Raw genomic sequence first — 15,329 nt, forward strand, 5'->3', positions numbered from 1 at the left:
TATAACAAGTGGGGTTCCGCAGGGGTCTGTTTTGGGACCGGCTCTGTTCAATATCTTCATCAACGACTTAGATGTTGGCATAGAAAGTATGCTTATTAAGTTTGCAGACGATACCAAACTGGGAGGGATTGCAACTGCTTTGGAGGACAGGGTCATAATTCAAAATTATCTGGACAAATTGGAGAAATGGTCTGAGGTAAACCGGATGAAGTTTAATACAGACAAATGCAAAGTGCTCCACTTAGAAAGGAACAATCAGTTTCACACATACAGAATGGGAAGAAACTGTCTAGGAAGGAGTACGGCAGAAAGGGATCTAGGGGTTATAGTGGACCACAAGCTAAATATGAGTCAGTGTGATGCTGTTGCAAAAAAAAGCAAATGCAATTCTAGGATGCATTAATAGGTGTGTTGTGAGCAAGACATGAGAAGTCATTCTTCCGCTCTACTCTGCGCTGGTTTGGCCTCAACTGGAGTATTGTGTCCAGTTCTGGGCACCGCATTTCAAGAAAGATGTGGAGAAATTGGAGAGGGTCCAGAGAAGAGCAACAAGAATGATTCAAGGTCTTGAGAACATGACCTATGAAGGAAGGCTGAAAGAATTGGGTTTGTTTAGTTTGGAAAAGAGAAGACTGAGAGGGGACATGATAGCAGTTTTCAGGTATCTAAAAGGGTGCCATAAGGAGGAGGGAGAAAACTTGTTCACCTTAGCCTCTAATGATGGAACAAGAAGCAATGGGCTTAAACTGCAGCAAGGGAGATTTAGGTTGGACATTAGGAAAAAGTTCCTAACTGTCAGGGTGGTTAAACACTGGAATAAATTGCCTAGAGAGGTTGTGGAATCTCCATCTCTGGAGATATTTAAGAGTAGGTTAGATAAATGTCTATTAGGGATGGTCTTGACAGTATGTGATCCTGTCATGAGGGCAAGGGACTGGACTCTCGAGGTCCCTTCCAGTCCTAGAGTCTATGAATCTATGAATCTTTTAGAGACCTGCTTATAACAACAATTCTTGTAGAATACTGCTAACAAGATTGCTAGTAAGGTATAGACAGGTTACAAGTTTCAAAACAGCTTTATAAACTATGCTATAGCCCAGCACTGTAAAGTTCTATTTGCTTATTCACCTCTGGCAATACTTTATTTTTTCCCTTTGGTACCTTTGAAGGGGATGCTTTACTATAACAAAAAATGATTAATAAAAAGAAGGGAGGTAGATTTTGTACCTCAGTTGGAAAAATTCATGTGATGTTGCAAGTCTGCATCTAGCACAAGGGTAAAACACTACTCAGCCTTATTTACAGCGCAGATATTGAGAAAATTTTACATCTACACATTTCAGTTCACTTGATTAGATAATCAATAACCTATCTCCTGCTTTTCCACTCACACAACCCTACAGGTAGAGCTTGTCATTTGTGGAGTCTTTTTCTTAAAAGCTCATTAAAGTATATTTCTTGAATATTGATTAGGTGACAAGCCAAATACTCTCACGCATGTATCACCTTTGAAAACAGAAGGGGGGCGGGGCGGGAATGAAAAGCATGCTCATATACAATGAACACCACGGTGGAAGTTAAGTGATCTTTGTAGAAAGCTGGCTGTGTGATTTACCAGAAATTAAAATAAAGATAGAGAATTTTGTAGCAGACTGACATACAGTGTTTTAAATCATCACGATGGGCTGCAATGTTATCAAGCAAATCTATCAAGAAAAAGTACCATCACATTTAACATTCATTTTACCTTTCTTCATCATTTCACCAGAGGTAAAGGACTGAATAGAGCAAGGGAACATCATCTCACCCACAATGCTGTTTTCTTGTTTCTCCAGACTAAGATTCAGAGTGAGTCAAGCTCAGAAGCGATGCAAGTTCCATGTTCCCAAGTACCCTACTTTAACATAACTTACAACCCAATGAGCTAAAGATTCACAGTAAACGAGGTGAGGGGACAGTTTAATGTACACCCTTCAGTTTGGTTTTGCCTTGACTAGGATTTAAGGTGTGTTGTTCAAACACATTAGCTAAAACTCTGGTATGTCCTAAAAATCTAGCATAGACAAGGCTGTATAAACTTAACACCCACTGTGTGGGGACTCTTTCACTGCTGTCACCCAAGTAAAGTTTCTACCTATCATACTGTGTAAATTGACACCTTTCACAGTGTCTAAAATTCACTGCAAATAGCTTAAAATACTAATATACCATATTTATTACGGATTGGCAGCTTAAAACACAAGTAAACTTCACTCCATCTTTTGTTGCATCTTTCAATTTGGTGACACATTTCTTGTATTTCATAGTTTTGTCATGGTTATGTAAAAATTGCTATATATAAAGTCTAAAACATTATTACCTTGTTTATAACAGGAATTATTGCCAGTTGTGCTTCAAAAGCAAGATAGAAGTTTGCCATCGTTTGTGCTTGAATACCCTGGAAAGCATTCATAAACAACATTTTATCACCCACTACTACTATGTTCTGTGTTTAGGGTATTAACAGATAAGAAGCCTATTTTTCTATTACACATATCCCTTCTTTTGGGGAGGTAATATTCTCTTTAATTGGTTTCAATAATATACTTTTAGATAATGGTAATATAAAAAACATGGAAATAATGTAATAGTAAATGTATTAATGCTCAAAAATAATTCCCTTCTACAGTACTGTATGAACCTAGTCTTGTTTAAAAGATAATTGGATGACACTTAATATTAAGGTTCTGTTTATAAAAGGTTAAAAAGTAATAGATATTTTAATAAAGCAATTGTTATAGAATCCAGTAGGTCAATAGGTTGCTAATAATCACCTGTAACACCTTCTACTGATGTACTTATAACTAGAGCTGTACAAATAACTGATCTGTTAGTTGGTGCAGAGGTACACACAATTTGGCCAAAGACATCCCTTAAGAATGAATTTATTAAAGGGGGAACTCTATATCCAAGTAAAGAGGATAGGTAAGATGTTAATAAAGGAGAGATAGGCGCTAGTGTGGAACAGTCACATGAAACACAGTTCCATTTAAACATTACACTTGAAGGCAAGCAATTGAATATTGACAAAATGTACAAGTGCCTTGTAGCAGAGTGGATCTCTGCTCCAGCCTGGAAGGGGTTAAAACAGCCCTGGATAAGGGCTGGGGCTGGAGAAAGCAGCCTTTTAGGCTGGGCTGATTGGGGAAGTGGCAGCAGCTGGGGCCATGCCCCAAACTGAGCAACAGGCCCTTATATAAGAGCAGAGAAGCCAGGTGCCCAGACAGTCTCTCTCTGGGTTCAGAGAGAGACGGGCCTGGCTGTAGAGAACCAAATAAGGTACCTAGGGTGAAGCAGAGCTGCGGAAAGGCAGAGGAGCTGGGGACCTCCTGCCTGGAACCCCAGGCTGCAGCCTAGGATTAGGCCAGGAGGTACTGGGGTTGCAGTATTATCAGCAGATAAGTATGCCCAGTGGTCTATGATGGGATGTTGGATGGGATGGGATCTGAGTTACTGCAGAGAATTCTTTCCTGAGTGCTGGCTGGTGAGTCTTGCCCACATGCTCAGGGTTTTGCTGATCACCATATTTGGGGTCGGGAAGGAATTTTCCTCTGGGGCAGATTGGCAGAGGCCCTGGAGGTTTTTTTGCCTTCCTCTGCAGCGTGGGGCATGGGTCACTTGCTGGTGGATTCTCTGCAGCTTGAGGTCTTCAAACCACAATTTGAAGACTTCAGTAACCTGGATGTAGGTTAGGGGTTTGTTATAGAAGTGGATTGGTAGGGTTCTGTGGCCTGCTTTGTGCAGGAGGTCAGACTAGATAATCATATTGGTCCCTTCTGACCCTAAAGTCTATGAGTCTATAACCCAGGGGTAGGCCAAGGCAGCAGGTCCAACCCCCTTTGCCGATGATGAGAGGCTAATACTGCAGTCTTCCCCAGGGCGTGGGGCTAGCTAATGACTGGGCAGTTGCCAAGACACTGAGGCAAAGTGGGGATAGAGGGTGGGGGGGTTCCCAGGGAGGGGAAACCCCTAAGAAAGAGGAAGAGGTTACTGCCGGGGGGCAGAAGCCCACATAAAAGGGACATGGGGCCAGTAGCCAAAAGGCGGATCACCAGCCTGCAGAGGGTGCTCCGAGCTGGAATTTGAGCTAATTCCCAGGACGACCAGTAGGAGGCGCCGCGGGGGTGAGTGACGCCCATTTATATGCCTATACACAAACGCTAGAAGTCTAAGTACTAAGGTGGGTGAATTGGAGTGCCTAGCATTAAATGAAAATAATTGATGTAATAAGAATCCTGGACACTTGGTGGAATGAAGATAATCTATGGCATACGGTAATCCCAATATACATGAATGACAGAGTGGGGGAGGAGAGGCACAGTATGTGAAAGAAAGCACAGAGTCAAACTAAAAATCTTAAATGACTCAAACTGTACCATAGCATCTCCAAGGATAGAAATTCCATGCTTGAACACTAACAGCACAGCAATAGGAATATATTACCTACCACTTGACCAGGATGAATGACTGACTGACTGCAAAATGCTCAAGGAGATTCAAAGGGCTACAAAAACAGAAACCTTCCCAGTAACAGATTTCAACTATCTTCATATCGACTACGTATATGTCACCTAAGGAAGGGATGCTGACCCCATAAATGACTGCTTCCTGGAACAGCTTGTCCTGCAACCCACAAAAGGAGCAGCAATTCCTGATTTAATCCTAAGTGGAGCAGAGAATCTGATTCAAAGGTGAATATAGCTGAACCGCTCAGTAACAGCATCTATAATGTAATTAAATTTAAACATCCTTGGGGGAGGGGGAGAGGAAGGGGATGAAAAAACCCTCACCACAGTAGCATTTAACTTCAAAAAGAGGGGTTACACAAAAACGAGGAAGCTACATAGACAGAAATTAAAAGTCATAAGGGTGAAATGCCAGCAAACTGCATGGAAACTATTTATTTAAAAACACTGTAATAGAGGCTCAAACTAAATGTATACCCCAAACAAACAAAAAACCCAATCAGATAACCAAAAAAGGCCACCATGGTTGAACAGCAAAGTAAAAGAGGCAGTCTCAGGCAAAAAGGCATCCTTTCAAAATTGGAAATCAAATTTTACTCAGGAAAATAGAAAGGAGCATAAACTCAGGCAAATCAAGCATAAAAGTATAAGGTAACAGGACAAGAGAGGATTTGAAGAGGCAGCTGGTTAAGGACAGAAAAATGAAGAGCAGAATTTTTTTTTTTTTTTTTTTTTTTTTAAGTACAGCAGAAGCAGGAAGCCTGCCCAAAAATCAGTGGGGTCACCAGATGATGGAGGTGCTAAAGGAGCACTCAAGGAAGACAAGGCCACTGCAAAGAAGCTAAATGATTTCTTTGCATCAGTCTTCACTGAGAGGAAGTTGGGGAGATCCCCACAGAGAAGCCATTTGATGTCCTCGGTGACAAATCTGAGGAACAGTCATAGACTGAGGTGTCAATACAGGTGGTGTGGGAACAAATTGATAACTTAAACAATAAGAAGTCATCAGCACCAGATGATATTCACTGAAGAGCTCTGAAGGAACACTAATAGGATACTGCAGAAGTACTAATTGTGTTACATAGCCTATCACTTAAATAAGCTTCTGTGACCAGCCAGATATCCAGGCTGAGCAGCTGCCAGCCAAAGGAGTGGCTGCAGGCAAAACAGCCAGTTAGGGTGGTGGCTGCAGACAATTAAGATGGCAGCTGGACCAGACAGTCACGGCAAAGCCGGCCAATATAAAAGGAAGCCGCAGACCAGAGTGAGTTAGTCTACTGCAGGGAGCCCTAGGGAGAAGACTGGCCTCCTACAGGGCTTCAGTACCAGAGAATGGGCAGGTGCTAGCAGGGAAGGAGTGGCCTGGCTGAGGACTGCCAAGCTGCTGTGAGAAGTGGCTCAGCTCTTGTTGGAGGAGTCCCCCTGAGGGGACCAGATGTTGACATGGCTGGAGGGCTGTGCCATGAAGCAGATGACAAGAGAAAGGAGCTATAACGGGTGCGGAGGCGAGGAGGAGAGAGCCGCTGCTGCCGCCACCTAAGAGTGTACCCACTGGGACTGAGCTAATTCCTGAGACGCCCAGCAAGAGGCGCCAGTGTGGTGAGTGACCCTGTTGCTAAGTCACAATTTTTATTTTTATTTTTAAAAAAGCTCCAGAGGGGATCCTGGTAATTACAGGCTGGTAAGCTTAACTTCAGCATCAGGCAAATTGATTGTAACTATAGTAAAAACAGAATTATCAGACACTTTAGATGAACATATGTTGGGAAAGGGTCAATATGGCTTTGGTAAAGCATGATTTCCCTTTATAAATCTTGTATAATTCTTTGAGGGGGATCAACAAATAAATATGTGGCTAAAGGTGATCCAGTGGATATAGCATACTTGAACTTTCAGATAGCTTTTGACAAGGTCCCTCACCAAAGGCTCTTAAGCAAAGTAAGCAGTTATGGGATAAGGTGGAAGGTCCTTTCATGGATCAGCAAACTGCCTAAAAGTTAGGAAACAAAGAATAGGAATAAATGGTCAGCTTTCACAATGAAGGGAGGTAAGTAACAGGGTACTCCAAGGATCTGTACTGGGACCTGTGTTGGTCAACATATTGAAAAATGATCTGGAAAACGAGATGAACGGTGAGGTGGCAAACTTATCAAACAATACAAAATTACTCAAAATAGTTAAGACCAAATCTGACTGCAAAGACCTAAAAAGGGATTTCACTAAACTAGGTGACTGGGTAACAATGGCAGATGAAATTCAGTGTTAAGTATGAATTAATGTGCACGGGGAAAAAATAATCCCAACTATCCATACAAAGTGATGCAGTCTAAATTAGCTGTAACAACTCGAGAAAGATCTTGGAATCATCGTGGATAGTTCCCTGAAAACATCCACTCAGATGCAGTCAAAAAAGCTAACAGAATGGTAAGAGAAGGGAAACATATGCAATATATTCATAAATGTTTTGGATCATGGCATAGGGAATACACTTAGTTTGCAGATGATATTAGTGTTTGAAACATGGTTATAACAGCTAATAATCATTTAACTCCTTATAAACTACTTATAAATGAAACCTTAATATAAAGTGTGACATACTTGTACAAATCAATCTCATTTCAGTGTTCTATAGCTCCATTATTGGGAAGCGCTTCAGATTTCAACTGCACATCTTATTTGAAATTAAAGTTTAATTAAACACAGTTTAACACTATTTACCTGCCTACAACTACTGACTTAGGTGCACTTTCAGAAATATAGCAAGATCTAATGTTCTCTGATATCCTGTTGCTTTAACAAGATTAATTTTCCTGTAAATAACTGTTTACTAGATATCTTTTCTGTCCCTCTAAATAGGCACAACTTTTAATGACATTTGTGCTTATGTTTTTAGTAATACTATACTATAGCTAGAGTGAGGAATGTCTCCCCAAAGCAAAATTTTAAATTCAAAATCTCCAACAGTTTGAAGTGCTGCAGACTGTATCACAAAACTAAACAAAATGAGTATACTCGTCTTAACACTGGTCTGATTTGCATTGTTACTGCATCAGAATTCCAGAATCAACTTGGCTCTGGGGGCTTTATCCTGTGAGCTGCTGAGCACTTCCTGGAAGAAGCTGAGTGCCTTCAACTCCAGTAAAGTCTGTGGAGTTGAAGGCCCTCATCAGCCCAGAGGATGAGTTCAGCACTTTGTAGGAAGCAGGGCACTAATCTTGCAATATTACTGGTTAAGCTTATTTCATGTTCATTTCATAGGACGAGCGTATCCACAGATACATATCTAATTGGTACTTCCTAAGTCGCTTTCTTATTCTTTGTCTGAGGTGACAATAGCGCTTTTTCCAAAGGGTAAAAGGGTAACAAAGTGCAAGTTTAAGTGACTTGGGAAACTTCGTAAGGTAATACTTTTTACTACATAGAACAGGAGAATTTGGAACTCTACCTCATTTGCATCCACTACAAGAATGACACCTTGACAGGCAGACAGTGACCGTGATACTTCATAGCTAAAATCTACATGACCCTGTGGAGAAAAATTGGTATTTAGAACTCCAAGTACAACTTTAACTAGAGTCACTTGCAGTAACAATCTCTGATTTCATTTGTATGATAACACATCAGCTCAAGCTTCTGAGGAGGAAAAATATTGAGGATTAACTTACAAATTTAATACCACAGAATAATGGGCAAACCTAACATTTCAAAAGAGTGAGTATTTTAAAGTGAAGACATTTAGATTCATGTGATTTTTTAGCAATATTTATACTTTACTTACTGGTGTGTCAATGAGATTTAAGAGGTAGTTCATTCCTTCATAACTGTAAAAGAGAGATGCAGTCTGTGCCTTAACTGTGATCCCTCTTTCCCGTTCCACTTGCAGTTTATCCAGCACTTGTTTATTTTGGTCAGTTTTAGCAATTGTTCCTAAAAACATGTTTTAAAAATTGAATTTTAAACAAGTATAATTTTGCATTGTCCAAAAGGAGTATGGTAGCTTCTGTTTAGTTTCTAATACAGACCATTGGAAACTATCGAGTTATCCAAGGGGAAAGGATTCCTTCCCTCAAAATTTTAAATCTAGATCTAAAGGGTGACTTTTTACATAAGAGCAAAGCTCGACAAATTCACTTTCCAAAGGCACACAGGGCACTTTCCTTCATGAGATGGGGCTTATCTATCAGTTTATGCAGAATCTAAGCTTTCAATTAAAATAAAATTGTTGCATGATCTGGTGATTACAAAAATAACTTCTTGTAACATGAAATGATGAGTAATATCTTTCTGGATCTACAGACACACTGAGGGAGGCTTAAGACCTATAAATCATACTCCAGATCATAGCCTGAGAGTTCCTTTGGGGTCGGGGTTGAAGGAATCCTTCCCCCTTGGATCACTCAATAGCAGCACAGTCCCTCCATGTCTACTAGAAATCCAAACTCACAAATGAAGCAGCATCTCTGCTATTTGCACTCTTTCTACTTGAGGCATGAAACAGTCAGCAGATCTGCATAACAGAGAATCCACAGGATCCACACTGAATTCTTAATGTGCACATGGCAGAGCCAGGTCAACAAATGGGTGTGCATTCCCAGCATAGACTCACACAGAATATAATATAACCATACTGATTTCAATACAAGCTACACCTCCATAGTCATGAAACAAGGTCCACTATTTCATCGTAAGAGTGATGTGAACTAGAGTAGGTTGAAATATTTTCATCTAAATGAAATTTCTGTGTAATGTGTTGTATGATTAACACCTAAATGTTTTATAGAGATGTAGCATTTTTCCAGGAAGGTTTTTGAGCCTGGGGCACTTAGAGAAGAACTCTGCTCTAAATCAGACGGAGCAGAAAGATTAACCTGGATCTCCCACATCCCAGCCCAGCACACCAAGCTATAAAATGTATGATGCATACATTCCCCTGACCATTCCATTTCCCAAGCCCATACAAAAGATTTTTTGCTCCAAAGTAAGTCAGTTCTATCTCTCTCTCCATTGAAATGGGAGGGCTAACCATGAAGTACCTGTGTTAAGTTTTACCCCCTAAAACCATTGTCTTAAGTTTCCAGGTTTCAACAGTCCCCTTCTGACTGCCCAAAATTTTTTATGCCCTTCAAACTCTGACTATAAGTACAATAAATATTGTAGGGACTGACCTACTTATCGTGTATCAAGAGTTGCACAGAGAACATTGTATTTAGAAATGTAATCTATTCATCCCATTCCCCAACACATCACTTCCTTGGTTCTTTCTACCCTCCCCTTTTGTTTTATTTTGTCTAGTTGAGATTTGTTTGCAATACACCAAAATCTATACTGCTGTACAAGTGATGGTGTATGTGCATGAGAAGCCCAGGATTAGAATAGCATGGGTATTAGAGATGCTGTGGTAGAACTGTACTAGGAAGTCTGCACAGCACCTGCCCACGTGACAAGTAAAGGTAACTAAAAACACATCTAAAATCACAATGTTTACCTGTAATTTCCAAGAGCCTGTCTGCTAGAGTGCTTTTGCCGTGGTCTACATGAGCTATGATACTGAAATTTCTAATATTTTCAACAGGAAATATAGACATATCCAGTTTTTCCTGAAAAACATAAAATGTAGAGAGATTCCTATTCAAAAAGCGATTAGGGTGTAATTTCACAAATCAGGATGCAGAATACCTGTATACGTGAATAAGGTGACCAGATGTCCTGATTTTACAGGCACAGTTGAATCTCTCTTATATAGGCTCCTATTACTCCCCCCACTGCCTGTCCCAATTTTTTTCACACTTGCTGTCTGGTCACCCTAATACATGTAACTAGTAACTCCTCATTTCTTTGGAACTTGAAAAAGTTTCATCCTTATTTCTCCCTCATCTCCTCTTCCTTTGTTTTCCCCTCAATGTTTGCATTGCCACTCGTGTCTGTTTCCTTAACTTGTACAAACATTTGCGAGATTAGTACATGAACAGCTACCATTAAATCTATTTAAATTTTTGCCCCCTGATAGAACATTCATTAGAGTATTTTGAAGCAGCTTTGCAGGTTGTTTTAGCATTCTAAAATAATTCTGAGGACAAGCTAGGGAAAAGGGTAACTAATGCAAGTGTTTCAGACACTAGGTTGCTGAGATTAGGCTATGGCTCACCTCTTCATTCTATCAAGTTTCATTTCCAGCTGCAAAAGTGTAACCTGAGAAAAATTAATTCCTCTACACAATTAGTCTTTTGGGAACAATTCCTCCAATAATTACTAAGTATCAATTCTGTCTGAAACTACCAAGAGGAAGGAAGGTTAGAGGGCAAACAAAAGACACAAACAGCTTTTCAAAGACAGATTGGTCACCAACTTGCCAGTTCAGGCACTGGAGGGAGAAAGTTAGAAAGAGGAGACAGATGGAAGAGGACCAAGTCACCTAAACCAAAATAAAATAAATCTGAACATGGTCCTTGCTTATGACCCTCTGTATATTTTAGTCGAAGAGCGTCAAACTTGTTCTGGAGCAGACTGAATTCCACTTTTAGCTGTAGTCAGAACCAGGGTATAAATTGAGGCCAGCATACTATGAACAATCCGAAGTGGAACACCCACTGATATCAGCAAGTATGGTGCAAAGACTCTGGCAAGACTCTACCTCTACGTATTAAGATTGTAATTAATTAGTCAATATTTTATTGCCCATTCAGCAAGAAAATATGCTCAGCTTTATGACCCCTCCTATTTTTGTCTCTCCTTCCCCATACTCCTTTGGTTCACTACCTCCTCTGCTTCTTTCTCCCATCTACATCTGCTTTTCTGCAGCAATTAACCCCCACCCAACTCTTTCCCCATCCTATCTGCTAATACATACAAAATAAAATAATGCTGCCTTTTAAAGTTATAGTCTTTGGTATTAACATCCCAATAAGTTTAACTGATGTTGTGGAGTGTTAATATCTAACAGCTACTATTTCGAACTGTCTGCAGACTCAGGAAAAACAATGTATAAATGTTTACAGTTGTAAAATACATTTACAACTATGACAAACGTATTTTAACCTTAATAAAAGTTTAAATTCTGCAGAATGACTCTGCAGCAGGCTAGGTAAGTACATCAAGTGGTCATTCAAGTCCTTTTTGGTAGGATGTTATACATTTCTGAAGCAACCCTTGCTCTGTGGCTGACTTTTAGCTTTCCTTCAGCTACAAAGATTGTGCAACTGTGTCTCAGAAACAAATTATGTAAATTTTTAGGCAAAAATCTTCCACTGACTTCCATGGGTGCTATCTGTATAAGGACTGCAAGTTCAGACCCTACGTCTCCTATATATGGCATTTTGTGGGCCATGTAACAGGCACTATATTATGCATGCTGTAACTCATTTCCCCCCCAAAAAACAAAACCATGCACTGTTTAAGGCAGAGGTTGGGCAACCTTCAGCCTGCCAGGGTAAGCCCCCTGGCAGGCCCAGCCGGTTTGTTTACCTGCCATATCCACAGGTTCAGCTGATCGCGGCTCCCACTGGCTGCTTCCAGCCAATGGGAGTAGAGTGACCAGACAGCAAGTGTGAAAAATCGGGATGGAGGGTAATAGGAGCCTATATAAGAGAAACCAAAAAATCAGGACTGTCCCTATAAAATCAGGACATCTGGTCACCCTAAATGGGGGCTGCAGGAAGCAGTGCAGGCCAAGGGATGTGCTGGCCACTGCTTCCCGCCACTCCCATTGGGCTGGAGCAGCGACCGTTCAGACATGGCAGGTAAACAAACTGGCCCAGCCCACCAGGAGGCTTACCCTGGTGGGCTGGGTGCCAAAGGTTGCCAATCCCTGGTTTAGGGACTGCTTAGTCTCCAACTGCACTGAATTAGAGTACCGTTAGAAGCAAAAAAGCATATATTTACTGTGATAGCAATATTTTTATCACATTATGTTCAGCAGAAACAATGGGACCTGTCTTCTGTTTCTTCTTTACAAGGGAAAAAGTGCATAAAAAAACCTCAGAACAGTAAACAGATAGTATCAGAGGGGTAGCCGTGTTAGTCTGGATCTGTAAAAGCAGCAAAGAATCCTGTGGCACCTTATAGACTAACAGACGTTTTGGAGCATGAGCTTTCGTGGGTGAATACCCACTTGCATCTGAAGTAGTGGGTATTCACCCACGAAAGCTCATGCTTTAGTAAATAGATAAGCTATCCTTCCACATCTATTACCAAAGATTTGGGAGCCTTTTAAGTTATGGTAATACTAGCACTCTGCTTTGTTTAATCAATATTTGCATACTTCTAAATCACACCTCAAATAGCAAGTGGCAGAGCCACAATTAGGATTCAAGTACCTATGCTCCCAATTTGAGCTCAGACCATTAGACATAGTTGAGTTTCACACTTTATTTTGAACCAGAGCAAACAATATTAAAATCCAACTGACTGAAAATAGGCAAGCACCAAAACAACATTTTTGGGAAATGACTGATATGGATTAAACAGGGTGAGTGAGGCCTTCTTGCTAGAGTAGAATTAAAAGCTGAAGGGCCAAGAGACATCCAGTTGGGTTAAAAGGGATTTCCATCCCCTACCCGACAGTAGTACAAGTTTTCAAATGTTGTATCTATTTCAAACAAAAAAAATCTCATCACCTTTTGGGAACTGTAGGGTCTGGAGAACACAACATGAGCCGCAGGGCATTTTTCCATGCCCGGCTGAGAGCATAACAAAGCTGCAGCGTTACAGGCGCGCCGCAGCCTGACCCCGACCCCCGCTGCCCTGGTCACACGCGACAACATGCTGTCCCAAGGGGCCGGAATCACACGCAACTAGCACGGAGGCAGAGGCCACGCGGGGCTCAGCCGCGGGCTCCGCAGAGCCGCCTCCGCTCCTTCCGGCTCCGGACCAGGGGAGCTTCGGGATCCATCCAGGGACACTCCAGCGGGACCTGCCCCGCCCACGGTCAGCGGCGGGAGAGACGGGAGCAGAGTCACACGAGGGCCCAGGAGAGCGAGCCCGCCCCCGGGCCAGCCGCACCGGCTTGTTACTGCCTCCCCCGGTCCCTGCACCGGGGGCCCTGCCGGCGCGGGCCGCAGAGCTCCGGCTGGGGCTGCGCCCGCAGGAGCAGGAGCCGCTCGGGGCAGGCGGGTCTCACCGCCAAGCTGCACGAGCCAGGCGCTGCCTGCGGCCAAGGCCCCAGTCCCAAACCGACCCCTGCGCGCGCTGGTGAGAGCCTGACCCGGAAGCTCAAGGGCGGGACTGGTAGTAGGAGGGACAGCGGCCTCTGTAGCACTGCGCATGCGCTAAGTCGGATTTAAGGGCAGTTGGCGACGCGAGGGACAGCTCTTTTCTCCTGGTCCCGGCCCTGGGGGCACCTCTAGCCTGTGCCCTTCAGGCAACCCGCGTTAAGGCAACGTACAGCTCCTGCTCCTGGGGGGCGGTGCGTGTCCTCACCAGGGACTGACCTAAGAGGCCCCATGTGGGGGGCTGAGAGCCTGGGCTCTCGAGTCCGTAGCAGCTCCTCCCCCACCCCCTCAGAGCCTGGCTGCCTCGCGCCGCTCCTGGCTGCACGCTGCTGCCGCCCCCCCCCCTCCCCCCGCCATTCCCTGCTGGGATCCTGGCATCCCCCGGCTCTCGGGGGTGGCCCAACTCCGCAGTCAGCAGCCAGACCGGGAGCAGAGAGGCGGGAGCAGCCCTCTTCCAAATGGGAGGCCCTGTTAGTAACCGGGCTGGGAGCAGGGGGGACTTTTGTCAATTTTAGGGATTGGACAGGAAAGTCAAGAAAGAATAACAGCCAACAGCTGGTGTAAGTAACACAGTGTCTAGGTGTTGTAGAGTAGCAGCCCTGTTAGTCTGTATCCCCAAAAAGAACAGGCGTACTTGTGGCACCTTACATGGACACTGCATTGCCCTGAGTACACTGACATAAGCCCTGCACCTCTCCTGGAGGTGGAGTTATGTCAGTGTAAGTAGGGCACTTACATTAGCAGGACCAAGACTGTATGTAGCGTGTTCACTGATACAGGTCAGCATAAGCTAACTTGCATTGAACTAACTGCAGTGTAGACCACGGCTGAATGATAACTGCTCTGCATATGCACCCTTTCCTCATGGAGCTGTGCGCATCATAGCCGCGTTCACTAGTCCCTGCTGCTTCTCCCATCTGGGTCATGCAGCAGGTCTCAAAGGGAGGCAAAGCTTCCTATTGGATTGGGCCCCCACGTGTAATTTAGGCAGCCAAACACCTATCTTTTCCAGTTTGGGAACCAGTCTGGGTCTTAGGAGGGAGATAGGTATCTGGATGCCTATCATGAGGCAGTAGTGTGCATGCTAAGATGGTCCAATAGAGTGAGGCTACCATGTGCCTGTCCAGAGGCAAAATCATAGGCCCCTACAGGGTTTGGTGTCAGCTGACTGGGAGTTTTGTGGACCATAGTGGTGCCTTAAAATGAGAGTTAGGCACCTCAGTCCATTTGTGGATCCCACCCAATTCCCTGACTAGAGATCATTATTCCTTTTTTAGTAAATCTGTTATTTTTAAATGCAAAACATGTTTTGATAAATACAAAGAAAACAAGTATGTTTAGCATACTTAAGGTGGTTTTGTTTAACTAATGAAAAACAATTTAAAAATGCAATTTTTGTGCACTTTTAATTGAAAACCTATTTCCATCCTAATGCAGCTTGACACAAATCACAAGCACAAAATTAATCATCTATTAAATAAATGCATCCTTCACTGTTACTAAAATAATAAAAATGTAAAAATGAAGAATCTGAATAAATGTGTAAAGCGACAAAGAGTCCTGTGGCACCTTATAGACTAACAGAAGTATTGAAGCATAAGCTTTCGTGGGTGAAAAA

At 42.7% G+C, this 15,329-nt stretch overlaps 1 protein-coding gene across 5 annotated transcripts in view; it reads right to left on the reverse strand.

Annotated features, from left to right (window-relative positions):
- GUF1 (GTP binding elongation factor GUF1) overlaps positions 1-13,548 on the reverse strand; it is a 54,727-nt gene extending 41,179 nt beyond the window's left edge. Inside the window, exons 1-5 of one of the 5 annotated variants that reach the window (XM_050947640.1) lie at positions 13,118-13,547; positions 9,991-10,102; positions 8,284-8,432; positions 7,951-8,031; positions 2,360-2,437 (exon numbers count right to left, since the gene is read on the reverse strand). In XM_050947640.1, coding sequence (XP_050803597.1) covers positions 2,360-2,437; positions 7,951-8,031; positions 8,284-8,432; positions 9,991-10,102; positions 13,118-13,264 — 567 coding nt within the window. In that variant the 5' untranslated portion in view covers positions 13,265-13,547. Of the gene's footprint in view, positions 1-2,359; positions 2,438-7,950; positions 8,032-8,283; positions 8,433-9,990; positions 10,103-13,117 lie in introns of those variants that run through there. The other 4 variants (XM_050947643.1, XM_050947642.1, XM_050947641.1 and 1 more) reach the window with 4 other exon arrangements.
- Positions 13,549-15,329: the final 1,781 nt, after the last annotated feature.

This window comes from Gopherus flavomarginatus, chromosome 3, assembly GCF_025201925.1.
Source record: "Gopherus flavomarginatus isolate rGopFla2 chromosome 3, rGopFla2.mat.asm, whole genome shotgun sequence".
NCBI lineage: Eukaryota > Metazoa > Chordata > Testudines > Testudinidae > Gopherus > Gopherus flavomarginatus.